The 14,013-nt window shown below is 53.2% G+C and overlaps 1 protein-coding gene across 3 annotated transcripts; it reads right to left on the bottom strand.

Annotated features, from left to right (window-relative positions):
* Positions 1-574: 574 nt before the first annotated feature.
* On the bottom strand, positions 575-13,570 carry HSH2D (hematopoietic SH2 domain containing). 3 transcript variants are annotated; one of them, XM_084885989.1, is made up of 8 exons: positions 13,520-13,570; positions 13,274-13,373; positions 11,632-11,812; positions 7,809-7,958; positions 5,190-5,279; positions 3,725-3,890; positions 2,997-3,131; positions 575-1,309 (listed from the first exon to the last, which is right to left on the bottom strand). In XM_084885989.1, exons 4-8 carry the CDS (start codon positions 7,931-7,933, stop codon positions 728-730), a joined length of 1,098 nt encoding a protein of 365 aa, XP_084742115.1. In that variant the 5' UTR covers positions 7,934-7,958; positions 11,632-11,812; positions 13,274-13,373; positions 13,520-13,570; the 3' UTR covers positions 575-727. The 3 variants fall into 3 exon arrangements, with proteins under 3 accessions (XP_084742115.1, XP_084742117.1, XP_084742116.1); XM_084885991.1 differs by lacking the exon at positions 11,632-11,812; XM_084885990.1 differs by lacking the exon at positions 13,274-13,373 and having other exon boundaries at positions 13,520-13,531.
* Between the last annotated feature and the right edge of the window lie 443 nt (positions 13,571-14,013).

The following is a 14,013-nucleotide window of genomic DNA, read 5'->3' as shown; positions in this document are numbered from 1 at the left end:
ACCCTAAGCTCCTCCTGAGCACCAAAAGCACCTAGTACTGTGTACCAAAGCCCTAGGATTTACATACATCCCACTGCTTTTCCTGAACAAGGGGACAGTCCTCTTCTCCCCATTTTCCAGCTGAGGAAATAGGCCCAGAGAGACCTAGTGACTCATTAAAGGTCACACAGCCATGCAACCCAGGACTCCCCCTGCAGAGTCCACCTCAACCACAGTCCCAGGCTGCCTCTCCATTTTTATTTATTTTTTTAAAATGTATTTTATTGATTTTTGACAGAGAGGAAGGGAGAGGGAGAGAGAGTTAGAAACATCAATGAGAGAGAAACATCGATCAGCTGCCTCTTGCACATCCCCCACTGGGGATGTGCCCGCAACCAAGGTACATGCCCTTGACCGGAATCTAACCCAAGACCTTTCAGTCCACAGGCCGACGCTCTATCGGCACTGAGCCAAACCGGTTTCGGCCTCCTCCTCCTCCTCCTCCTTCTCTTCCTCCTCCTCCTCCTCCTCCTCCTCCTCCTCCTCCTCCTCCTCCTCTTCCTCCTCCTCCTCCTCCTCCGCCTTCTTCTTCTTCTTCTTCACATAACCAGGCCCCCCTGGCAAGTGCAGAACCAGACCTAAGCATCGTCATTATTACATTTCTCAGGCCCCAGCATGCTGGTGGGCAGAAGGCAAGGGGTCCGGGTGTGAGCAGCCCCTGGCACCAGAGCCAGGGTGAACCTCTTCGCTAGCAGTACCCAGGGGCGAAGGGTGGCGGTGGGCGGTACTCCTCGGGGACCCAGTCCTCTGGGACCCAGTCCTCTGGGGGTTCGGCCAAGCCCCTGGGCTCTGATCGGGACGCCTGCGAGGACAGGGCCCTCACTATTGCTTGGTGCCAGCCCCTGCTCTTCGGGGTCACCTCGCTCCAGCTGACGGACCTCGAGGCCTTCCCGGAGGCGTTCCCTCTGTCTCTCCGAGCCTGAGGCGGTGAGGGGCCCGCGGGGGACGGGGCCACAAAGGGGTCCGTGTAGACGTTAGCGTCCCAGGCCGCATCGGCCGCTCCGGGCGCTGAGCCGCGAGTCGCCTGCGATCGCCCGGGGTCCCAGAGTGACGGCGAGCTCACGAGGGCCAGGTGGGACTTCAGCTGCTGCTGGACCTTCTTGCCCGTCTGAGGGAGGGTCTTGAGGTTCCTCCAGAGCTTCTGGCAGGCCTCCTCCAGAGGGGCCTTGGGGGGGCCGGAGGAAGCAGCTGCCTCGGCGGGCGCTCTGTCCATGGCTGTGGACGGCGTCCTTTCCTTCTGCCAGGGCAGCACGGCTGGCTTTGCGGAGGCCTGAAACCGAGAGCCGGTGAGACCTGGGCCAGCACCCCCCAGCACCCCGACTCTGCCCCGGACACTGGGACCCACCGGGGCTCCACCCAGATGCCCTGGGACCGAGAAACGTCCCCGGGTGAACCCCCAAACCCGATCTCGGGCCCCATCCTCTCCATTTCTGTAACCGGCTTCACTCCCTCCCCAGGAGGCGGCTAATCTTCTCTGTGAAGGGCCCGGGAGCGAACAGCTTCCGCTCTGCAGGCCCTCCCGGCGGCGTCTCACTGCTCAGCTCTGCTGCTGTCACGGGAGTGGGCCCGGTTCCAATAAAACTTTTGGACTCAGGAATCTGAGTTTCATCTGATTTTCACGAGTCGGGAACTAGTAGCTGCCTCAGCCATTCGAGGACAGAACTGTCCCTCCCATCGCAGCTTCTGCCGGCCTGGGCCTCGAAGGCCACACAGAGGCCGGCAGGCGGCCCTCAGGCGGTGGTGCTGACCTCTGGGCTCCCCCGTTCCGGCCAAGTGCAGGCCAAGGGCACTGGTGGCAGATGCTGTTGATGGCCCACCCATATCCTCTTTTCATTCTTTTAAATATGTTTCTTATTGATTTCAGAGAGGAAGGGAGAGGGAGAGAGAGATAGAAACACCAATGATGAGAAAGAATCGTGGATCAGCTGCCTCCTGCGTGCCCCATACTGGGAATTGAGCCTGCAACCCAGGCATGAGCCCTGACTGGGAATCGAACCGTGACCTCCTGGTTCATAGGCTGATGCTCAGCCACTGAGTCACGCCAGCCGGGCCCTGTCCTTTATTTGTTTGCTTGGTTTTTTTTTTTTTTTTTTTTTTTTTTTTAAGAGAGTGGAAGATAGAGGGAGAAACAGAGAGAACCATTGATGTGAGAGAGGCACATCAATTGGTTGCCTTCCGTACAGGCCCTGACCAGGACTGGGGATGGAGCCTGCAACCAAGGTACATGCCCTTGATTGGAATTCAACCTGAGACCCTTCAGTCTGTAGGCCGATGTCCTATCCACTGGGCCAAACTGGCCAGGCCCCACCATATCCTCTTTGCTCCCAGCTCCATTCCCAAATGCCAACGGCAGGGACTCTGCCTGGGGGCCTTCTCTGGCCACCAGTGCCCACTGCGTCCACGTGGCAGACCAGAAGTGCCAGAGAATCCAATCTCCCAGGAATAGTATTTGACAATGACTGGGGGAATTTGGAGGATAAATACCCCAGTTCCCTCACCCCTAAGTGGTGATAACGGAGCAGGTAGGCAGATAGGAAACATGAAAACCTGTAAGTAAACAAGACTTCAAATTTTCGAGAGGTGCTCTGTTGCAAATAAATAAGGTGATGTGCTGGAGAGGGTGGTGGGGGGAGGACCTTAGGTCTGGAGAGGGGAGGGAGACACTTGAAGAACTGATTGATGGGAGGAGCCAGGCTGGGAAATTTGGGGCAGAGCATACAGCACAGCACGTGCAAAGGCCCTGACGTTGCTTGAAGCTGGACTGGTGATGGGCAGAAGGAGGAACTCGGACTGCCGTCAGGATTTTAACCTTGGTGCCTTGGGAAATCACTGGAAGGTTTTAAGCTCAGAGCTACAGGGTCTTATCTCCCTTCTAAAAGCCCCTGGCAGCTGTCGGCCACCTCTGCTCCGGCCCCTCCCCCGCCCCCGGCTGGAGGTGCCAGCTTCCTGTCACATACCTCCTTGGGGGCAGCCGCTGGATGGGAAGAAGGTTTCTGAGGTTCCCGGGGACCAGGGGCGGGGCTGGCAGCTTCCTCAGCCAGTGCCTCGTAGTGAAGGAAGAGATCCTCGTAATCCACGTTCTCTGGATCCTTCTGCAGACAGAGGGGACCTGCAGCTCAGCCCCACGGAGGGGATGGGGACAGGGCTGGGGTCCCCAGACCCTGGGCGTTGGAGCTCAGGAGCTGCTCCCACCCACAAACCTGTAACAAAGCCTGCTCCGCTGAGCGCACTGTGGGCCTAGGCCCTGCCCATAAACCCTTATCAGGAGGTCTGCCCCTCCCACTGCAGCTTCTGAGGGCACAGGCCTGCCCACTGAGGCTTATGCTAGTCCTATAGGTCAGCTAGGGCCGTGGTCCGCAAACTGTGGCTCTCTGGCCCCTCGAGTGTGGCTCTTCCACAAAATACCACGGCCTGGGGGAGTCTATTTTGAAGAAGTGGCGTTAGAAGAAGTTTAAGTTTAAAAAATTTGGCTCTCCAAAGAAATGCCCATTGTCGTCCTGCTGACATTTGGCTCTGTTGACGAACGAGTTTGCGGGCCACGTGAAACATCAGCCTGAGGGGAACCTGGGGCCGTGGGGGGCCGGGGACAGAATCACAGGAGAAGGAAGAGGACTACAATGAGTGTGGAGGGCTCAGCCCCTGGGAGGACAACCACCGCCCCCCCGCACCGGGTCCCAGCCCTCACCTGCGGACAGGGCTGCCCCAGCAGCTCCCCGTGCCGCCTCAGCGGCTGCCGCTGGTGGAAGGTGACCAGGGCGTCCAGGGAGGCGTGGGCCTTCTCCTCCCCGGGGATCAGCACGCTCCCATCGTCCAGCAGCTTCACCATAAAGTGGCGGCAGCGGCTCTGGGCTCTGCGGAGACACACGGCCGGGGCTGGGACATCCTGCTCCCCCCGCCCGCCCCCAAGTCCTTGAACTGGCAGCATCAGGGCTGCAGCCCGACCTCACAGGTTCCTAGGTAAGCTTCTCTACTCGTTAGCCACGTGGCATTTGGTAGGTGCCTCAGTTTCCCCATCTATCACATGGGGCTACGAAGACTGACCTCAGGAGTCCTTGTGAAGATGAAACCGAGGAACTTCAGGGAAAGCTTAGCTCCGTGCCTGGCTAGGGGTGAATGATCAATAGAAATGATCATGAAAACGTGATCAGGCTCCAGCCGGAGGCTCGGGGCCTGGCGCTCTGCTCCATTAATGAACGGGTGCATTTACGAATGGCCTGCGATGCGCTTCCTATAGGTTTTAATCCTCCCGTCAAGACAATTCATTTTAGCATCCCGTGTCAGAGAGGGGGACGTTGAGGGAGGGGCAGGAAGGTGGAGTAACGTGTCCCAGGTCACGGCGTGTAAGGAGCAGAACCGAGCCTTGTACTGTTTGACTCGGGTGCTGAGGTTTCCCCACTGAGGGTAATTCCGTAATGGAACCGTTGGGTGGTGTTGTGTGTGTGTGTGTGTGTGTGTGTGTGTGTGTGTGTGTGTGTTTTCATTCATTTGGCCTGGAATTCTTTCAGAAAGTAGTCTGGCCGAGACCGGTTTGGCTCAATGGATAGAGCGTCGGCTTGGGGACTGAAGGGTCCCAGGTTCGATTCCGGTCAGGGGCATGTACTTTGGTTGCAGGCACATCCCCAGCAGGGGGTGTGCAAGAGGCAGCTGATGGATGACTCTCTCTCATGGATGTTTCTAACTATCTCTCTCCCTTCCTCTCTGTACAAAATCAATAAAATATATTAAAAAAAAGAAAAAGAAAAAGAAAAAGAAAGTAGTTTGTTCTGCTGAGTCCTCTCACTGGGATTGCCAGATCAGGCTTTGAAGCCCCACGTAGCTGGACTGCCCTGAGTTTCCAGCACATTCTCCTTGGCGGAGTCAGGGTGCTGCCCAGCAGATGGCAGATGGAGGTGGATGGTTAGGGAAAGGGCAGGAGCCAGGCTCAGGCCCTCCAGCAGCTCCTGTTCTCAGACACACGGTCTTCGCTACCACAGACCCCAGTCTCTGCTGGATACAGCCAGACTTGAAGCTGCTCACTCTTCAGCCAGGTCAGACCAGAACGTCACACCAGTTGCTCTTAAAACCTGTGACACGAAGCTCCCCAAGCTTCTCCCTCCCCACCTTCCCTCCAAGGAAGCCCAGAGCCCGCCGTCCCCAAGCCCAGGCCTTACTTGTAGGAGAGAGTGTAGCCCACGTGACTGTGACTGACTCTGATGAGAAAGGATCCCAGGGGCTGCGACTCCAGCAGATTCTCGGCGTCCCTGGGAAGGCACACACAGGGGGCAGAGGCTGAGGGCTGGCTGCCCAGTGTTCTGCCCAGACCCTACCAGGACTGAGCAAAGATCTAAAATATATTTTTTTGTTGTTGTTTCAGACTTTAGAATATTCAGGTGTGCCCCCAGAGGTGGCGAAGGCCTCTGAGGACCTTGGCCCCAGGGCCCACAGCCCCTGCCTGCCTTCCAATGCCCGGAATCCACTCAGGAAGGCACCTCTGGGTGGGTCTGAGGATGACAGGTAACAAAGCAGGAGCTGTTTCCAGATGCGTTTGAGATCCAAACCCAGCTCTGCCGTTCACTCACGGTGTGACTCCTGGTGAGGTCAGTCCCTTGCTGACCTCAGCTTCCTCATGGGGACAGAAAGCCCTCACGCCCAGGGCCGGCGTGAGGACAGACAAAACGCGTGCACCGCGCGAACTTCCGCGTGGTGCGTGCTTTCACGGTGTTCACTGTTAGCACACTGACCCTTGAACTGACCTGCCAGGTCTAAGCAGATATTTCCCCCCAATAAATATACAAGTTGGCCTTCTGTATAGTATTTTTGGTCCGAGGTTGGGAATCCATGGATGTGGAGGGCCGACTGTATGCCTTGACCTACACCCTCTTATGGAGGGGACTTGAGCATCTGGCAGATTTTGGTACCCGTGGGGAGTCCTGGAACCAGGGATACTGGGGAATGGCTGTAGTTAAATTTTTGAGGAGTCAAAAGTTATATAAAGGACTCAGAGTTGGCACCTCCAAACTGGATTACTATCATTGTTACTGTTTCCTGGTGCCGCGCAGAGAGTGGCCCGCTATGGGGAGCCTTTGGACCCGTGTTGTCCAGTACTGAGTGCTTAAAATGTGGCTGGTCTTGCCCTAGCCAGGTTGCTCAATGGTTAGAGCACCAGCCCATGGACTGAGGGGCTCAATATCCAATCCTGGTGTGTCTCGCGACACATCAAAGTTTCTCTTTCTCTGTCTCTCCCCCTCCCTTCCATTCTCTCTAAAATCAATGGGAAAAAATAACTTTGGGTGAGGATTAACCACAACAACAAAATGCGGCTGGTCTGAATCAAGATGTGCTTTTAGCATACAATACACACCAGATTTTAAAGACTCAGTACACAGCATAGAAAATATAGTAAAAAATATTGTAATAACTATACAATATCTGTTGCCAGATGGTTACTGGATTTACTGGGGTAATCACTGCTTAAGTTATATAAATGTCTAATCCCTATGTTGTACACCTGAAACTAATATAATATGGTATGTCAATTGCAATTTAAACATTTTTAATTATAAAAAATAAAAAAAAATAAAGGCAGTACAAACAGAGGAACATGTACTTGTTGAAATGATAATATCATGGATATGCTGGGTTAAACAAAAGATGTGATTAATATTAACTGTTTCTTTCTGCTTCTCTTAATATAGCTACTAGAATCTTTAAAATTGCAATGCATGGCTCATGTTATATCTTCCTGGCATGCCCCAGAACTCAGAAACCATGTCCAGTCCTATCTCTCTTGGCTTTTGCAATGTTCTCTCAATTTCCTAAGTGTCAAGGGTGGCAAGAAATGTTCCTTTCTCCATTTATGTAGAGCTGGGCCCTGGGGTGACTAAGTAGGTGAGTTTGTTCATCTCCTCAGAGCTCAGTCTAATGTAGAAAGTGCATGTTAGCCGAAACTGGTTTGGCTCAGTGGATAGAGCGTCCGCCTGCGAACTGAAGGGTCCCAGGTTCGATTCCGGGCAAGGGCATGTACATTGGTTGTGGGCACATCCCCGGGAGGAGGGGGGGGTCGATGTTTCTCTTTCATCGATGTTTCTGGCTCTCTATCCCTCTCCCTTCCTCTGTAAAAAATCAATAAAATATATTGGGGAAAAAAAAGGAAGTGCATGTTAGCCATATACCCGATAGACTGAGAGGAGTTCAACCTCAAGAAGGATTCTGACCCTGCGTCCTGCCATCATTGATTGGTGATTCCTGGCCTAGTGAGGAGTCTAGGGGGAGTGGATAAGGAGAGGGTTCTGTCTTGTGGCCACTTGTATAGAGCAAGCCAAGGTCCAGAGAGGGAAGATAACTAGCCCAAGGGCACACAGCAAGTCCAGAGGAGGCAAGGTTCAAGCCCGAAACTCCAAAGCCCTTTTCAGTCTCTCTCTTTTTTCTTTTTCTTTTTCTTTTTTTTTTTTTTAAATATATTTTATTGATTTTCCACAGAGAGGAAGGAAGAGGGATAGAGAGCTAAAAACATCGATGAGAGAGAAACATCGACCAGCTGCCTCCTGCACACCCCCAACCGGGGATGTGCCTGCAACCAATGTACATGCCCTTGACCGGAATCGAACCTGGGACCTTTCAGTCCGCAGGCCGACGCTCTATCCACTGAGCCAAACCGGTTTCGGCACTTTTCATTCTCTTAACACACAGGTAGGTGAGCTGAGCGCAGAATTCCACAGTGGAGGCCCGCCCAGGTGGGGGGGCAGACAAAGAGGGTGGGAGCAGGGTGGAAAGTGGGGGTGTGTCCTCACTCTCTGGAGATGGCGCCGTGGAACCACGAAGGGACTCCTCCTTGGGCCAGCTGGCCCACCTGTGTCTGCACAAACCAGGCCAGCCGTGGGGGCAGCGGCGGGAGCAGCTTTCTGGCCTCTGTCATGGCTTCCCGAGGGGGAAGGTGGCACCTGGGGGCAGAAAGGAGGAGAGAGAGTCAGGCCTGGTCCACGTCCCATCTTTACCTGATTCGTGCAGCTCGTGGTGCCTCCTCTTTGGAGACGTCCTCCAGGCTGGACAGAGCAACAGGCTTGAAACTGGCTTGTGTTTCTTGAGCACCTACTATGTGCTGACACTTTATGCATGTTCACTTATTGATTTTCTCCCAAAAACCCTCCAAGGATAGTAAGAATAAAAGATTAAAAGGAAAGCCCTGGCCGGTGTTGCTCAGTGGATAGAGCGTAGGCCCACGTAAGAGTGTCTCCAGTTGGATTCCCTGTCAAGGGCACCTACCTGGGTTGCAGGTTCTATTCCAGCTCTGGTCAAGATGCGTGCAGGAGGCCACCAATTGACATGCCTCTCTCACATCCATGTATCTCTCTCTCCCTCCCTCCCTCTTCTCCCCTCCCTTCTTCTCTTTCTAAAAATCAATGGGGAAAAAAATACCTACAGGTGAGAATTAACTAAACAAATAAGAATAAAAGGAAATAATAAGAATACAATGAGGTCAGAATAAAGAAAAAATGAAATCATGAGAACAAAAGGGACGAATAAGAATATTATTATTTCATTACTGCAAGTGTTAGAAAAACGCTCCTTCTAGATACATGCGTTTACATTTAAGAACTGGATTTATTTAAATACCAAGTAACGACCAATGTCCCTGGTGGGATGCGGAGACGTCCAAATGACAAGTGAACGCATGAAATAGCGGACACCCCGTGGGTGCCGTAACGGGGTGCCACGATGGCCTTAAACACCACAGAGGGGTGGCCCAAACAGTTGCCTCTGCCACCAGTGTCACCAGGCATGGCGGCCATAAATGGCTCACCTAGAATGTGTCTGGTGCACGGCTGATTTACACCCGTTCTCAATCACTGCAAGCTCAGGTACCCCTGGACTGGGTGAGCTAACGACACAGGGCTGGGAACCAGAGAGAAAAACAGTGCCAATTCCCAGTCTCACGCTAGTGGAAAGCCAGCAGAAAGGCTGTGCCCTGCTGGGTGGACCCTCATACCCGCCCTGACTTTGTCCCCACACCGGCCCCACCCCCACACTGACCAGACCTAATTGTTCAGCCCTGTGGAAGGTCACTGTTACCAGGCCGTTTCCACAGCGAGGGGCCCTGTTGACCAGCCCAGTCAATATTGACTTCCTTCTCCCAGAAGACCCGTGGCAAACACACCCTTCGGGGAGCGACCCACAGGAATTCTGGGGCCAGGGAAAGGGGATCTATTAAAGCCACGGGTAATAAGGTAGGGTGACAAAGTGGTGAAGAGCCTGCAATCGAGGCCTGGGTTCAAGCCCCCGCTCCCCACTCCTCGGCTGTGTGATCCTGGGCTTCTCTGTGCCTGTATTTTCGACTGCGATTTGGGGAGAATGATGACTTTTTAAAAAATATATATTTTAGCCAAAACCGGTTTGGCTCAGTGGATAGAGCGTCGGCCTGCAGACTGAAGGGTCCCAGGGTCAATTTCGGGCAAGGACATGTACCTTGATTGTGGGCACATCCCCAGTGGGGGGGGTGCAGGAGGCGGCTGATCAATGTGTCTCTCTCATTGATATTTCTAACTATCTCTCTCCCTTCCTCTCTGTAAAAAATCAATAAAATATATTAATATATAATATATATATATATATATATATATATATATATATATATATATATATATATATATATTATATATTGATTTTTACAGAGAGGAAGAGAGAGGGATAGAGTTAGAAACATCAATCAGCCGCCTCCTGCACACCCCCTACTGGGGATGTGCCCACAACCAAGGTACATGCCCTTGACCGGAATTGAACCCAGGACCTTTCGGTCCGCAGGCTGATGCTCTATCCACTGAGCCAAAAACGGTTTTGGCATGAGAGGGATGACATTTACCTAGTGCTGTGTAAGCCCTGACAGTGTGTGGGGGGTTTCTCTTTTATTTATTTTTTCTTTTTTTGTAACGCGAGTGCCTGGCTGAAGCTTTGATTGCGGAGGCATCCCTTTCAGCGATGGCGATCTCGGCAAACATTGCCAGCCACTCGCCGGAAGAGCCAGGGAGCCTCCTTGGCTTTAGCCATCTGGGTTGCTTTCAATAATTGGCCATGTGGGCTACTTGCCCGTGTGCACGCTTGCTCTGCCTCCGATCTCGCTGCGTGGCCCCAGGCGTGCTGTATAAATGTCCAGGTCCTTAAGTAATAAATAAACCTTTTACTGTTTTTTTTAAAAATATATTTTATTGATTTTTTACAGAGAGGAGGAGAGAGGGATAGAGAGCTAGAAATGTCAATGAGAGAGAAACATCGACCAGCTGCCTCTTGCACACCCCCTACTGGGGATGTGCCCGCAACCAATGTACATGCCCTTGATTGGAGTTGAACCCGGGACCTTTCAGTCCACAGACGGACGCTCTACCACTGAGCCAAACCGGTTTCGGCTATTATTATTATTATTATTATTATTATTATTATTATTTTAAGTTTCCTGATGACTATTGCTTGAAGGGCATCTTGAAATCACAGTAAGAGCCATATATATTTTTTAAAAAGTCATCATTCTCCCCAAATCGCAGTCGAAAATACAGGCACAGAGAAGCCCAAGATCACACAGCCGAGGAGTGGGGGAGCGGGGGCTTGAACCCAGGCCTTGGGGGCTGATCCAACAGACACCTGTATGTATATTAAATGTCCATGACCCAGCACAGGGTAATGTTTACCGGCTAGGTCTTTCTTCTATCTGGGAGACCTCCTACTGACCCCTCAAGACCCAGCAAAAATGTCCCCTCCTCCATGCAGCTTTCCTGCCTTTTCCCTGAGACAAAACCCTGGCACCTTCTATGTCCCCCACCTTCCCCACAATGCTTGCCTCTGGCCTAGCCTTGCCTAAGGGAGCTGGAGTGTTTGTCTGGTTCTGTCTCCCCCATATGAGGGGTGCCCAGGGGCTAGGCCCAGGCTAGATCCTTTTTGGATTTTTCTGGGTCCTCAGCATCAGCACAGTGGAGGGTGCAGGGTGTGTGCTGATGAATAGATGGTTTAGTGATGAGTGAGGCCACACTGCGTTTCAAATTCCTGGCCCTGGCTCTGGAGCCTCCACCTCCTCATCCCCTAGCAGCATCTCTGTTCTACTCCAAAGTGATCACATTCTCTCTATTTTTTAAAAAATGTATTTTTTTTTATTGATTCAGAGAGGAAGGGAGAGAGAGAGAGAGAGAGAGAGAGAGAGAGAGAGAGAGAGATAGCAATGATGAGAGAGAATCATTGGCTGCCTCCTGCACGCCCTCTACTGAGGATCGAACCCCAACCCAGGCATGTGCCCTTGACTGGAATCCAACCCAGGACCCTTCAGTCCACAGGCTGAAGCTCTATCCACTGGCCCAAGCCAACTAGGTTTTCTTTCCCCTCCACACTTGCTATTCTTTGCCAGAAATGCTCTTTTCCCAATGCCAGCTCCATTTTCCAATGGTCACCACTGGTGCCTCCAGAAAATTGCTCATTCTTCTCTGGTCCCACCAGTCCCATCACCCCCCTGGCCCAGCCTGGTCCCCCTGCTCTGTCTTCTAGGACTGGGTTGGGGCTGAGACTCTCAGGGGCCCAGCCTCACCCAGCATAGGTGGGCATGTGGTTGACTGAGGAGTCCCCACCCAGGGAACATACCTGGGAGACCTCCGGTGGCCGAGGCCCTCGCTCTAGCTGTGCCCGTGCCGCCTGTAGGTGCCTGAGTTTCAGTTCAGGGTCCACACGTCATCAGGGCGAGGCCCCAGGCAGTTCCTGTTTCCTTAAGCAGGTGAGCCCGGGGCGGGACCAGGACAACCCCTCTGTCCACAAAGCCGCTGAGCTGCAGGGAGGGACACCCTTACTCCACTCAGATCTGGACAGACCTTTATTGAGCATCTGCTGTGTACCAGATCCTGAGGGGACAGAGAGGAGGCCCCAAGACAGGCACAAGCCCCACCCTCCCAGTATCTACAATCTAGCGAGCAATGAAGAGAGTAAGAAATTGTCAATGTTGTTTCAAAGCCAACAGCAGGCCAGGAAGAGGAACTGAGATTGAAAGAACCCCCGGAGAGCCCTAACTGAGAAAAGAGAAGAGGTGGGCAGGGCCACCACAAGTAGGGGCTCATGGTCCATGGTGCAGTGTGAGTTATATGGGGTCTGGAGCTATAAGGAGGAAGGGGCACCTGGGCAGGTAGGAGCCAACTTGATTGCGGGGGAGGGAGGGGAAGGAGGTGGCGGGGGTGTGCAGAAAGAATGCATTAGGTAGAGGGAGCCACACAAAGGGCCTGAGGCAGGATGGAGCCTGGATAGTCTGTCTCACTGCACACAGGGCCACATTTTGACTTATGTAAAAACAAAACAAAAAACTAAAGTAAAAAAACCCCAGCCCTGAATGATGTGGCTAAATGGTTAGAGTGTCAGCCCATGTACCAAAGGGTCATAGGTTCACTTCCTGGCTAAAAGCAGGTGCCTGGGTGGCAAGTTCATCCCTGCCTGCCACCCCCCACTCCCCAACCCCTTGGGGCACCTGTGGGAGCAATCAATTGATGTGTCTCTGTCACATCTCTCTCTCTCTCTCTCTCTCTCTCTCTCTCTCTCTCTCTCTCTCTCTCTCTCTCCTCTCTCTCTCTCTCTCTCTCTCTCTCTCTCTCTCTCTCTCCCCTTTTCCTGTCAGGGCACAGGTCCGGATTGCAGGCTCAATCCCCAGTGTGGGGCGTGAAGGAGGCAGCCGATCAATGATTCTCTCTCATCATTGTTGTTTCCATCTCTCTCTCCTTTTCCCTTCCTCTCTAAAATCAATAAAAATGTTTGTGTGTTTTGTTTTTTAATCCTTGGGTGAGGATTAACAACAACAAAAAATCCAAACCATTTGAAATTATATTTTATTACTGCATTGGCATCATTATCATATATTCATTATTATTGTATTATTTTTTTAATTGATTTTAGAAAACTAAAACCACACACACAGTGGGCCCTGAGTATGAGAACCTGTGCCTCACGAATCAGCCGGCCCCAGATATATGCTGGCTGCCCCCCGCCTTTCCTGTCCTGGGACACGGGCTAAACCACTTCCTCCTCTTTCAGCAGAAATGGCCCAGATCCTCATGGCTGAGCTTGGGGGTGGGGGGAACGGGCCCTGTGGGCCTATCGCCCTGGCCCAGCTGGTTTAGACAGCCTCCTGGCAGGCTAAAGCTGGTGCCCTGACCACCACTCCCTGCCCTATGGGGGAGGGGGTTGCCTGCAGTCTGCGGTTCAACAGCCCCAAACAGAAAACGCGAGGAACCCATTTCTCACTCACCCACTGTGTGGCCTCGCGTGAGTTGCTCAACCAACCTCTCTGGGCCTGCTTCTTCATCTGTGAGGTCACATGACACTGGCCCTCCTCAGACAGAGACAGCCTGCAGGTAGGCAGCAGGGGGCCCCGTTAACAGTAATGATACCAGGACTCCTCACAGTGACTGAACCGGACGCCTTTGTGTGTGGCTGGGGCAGATGCAGGCTGAGGCTCCAGACCTCCCAGGCTGGGCAACCTTGGGCAACTCACCTCTCCACTGTGATTCCTCATGCCCTCCACAGCCCAGGGAGCCGGCTCCTAGCCTCAGTGATGAGGGGAGGGGATCAGAAGTGCCGCGTGAACCTTGCCCGTTAGAAAGCCTGACCATTGGGTATCATTTGCATGGCGTTCAGCCTACAGGAACGTGGGGCCTTATCAGTCCACCTCCGGCCCAGCCCCTGGAGGCCCCACCACAGAGGTCTGCAGCCTGAGTCCCCCAACCTGCTTGGCACATGCGGTCTCCCACAAACGAACATCCTCCCCTGAGAATGTCACATCAGAATCCCCTCCTCCCCCCGCCCCCTAGCCCGCAGCGACCACTGGAAACCGAATGGACAAGTGGTCCCCAGAGGACCTTCTGGAAGGGGACCAGCAGGGAGGTCTGGGCTGGGATGCCGAAGCCCCTTCCCCTAAACACCGGGCTGGACCTTTCACTGGCAGCCTCAGCCGGTGAGTGGGGCTGTCTCGGCTCGTGTGGGGTGGTG

This window comes from Pipistrellus hanaki (assembly GCF_964339955.1).
Source record: "Pipistrellus hanaki genome assembly, chromosome: 5".
Lineage (NCBI taxonomy): Eukaryota > Metazoa > Chordata > Mammalia > Chiroptera > Vespertilionidae > Pipistrellus > Pipistrellus hanaki.
Note: the sequence above shows the minus strand (reverse complement) of the source record. Positions and strands in the feature narration are given on the sequence as shown.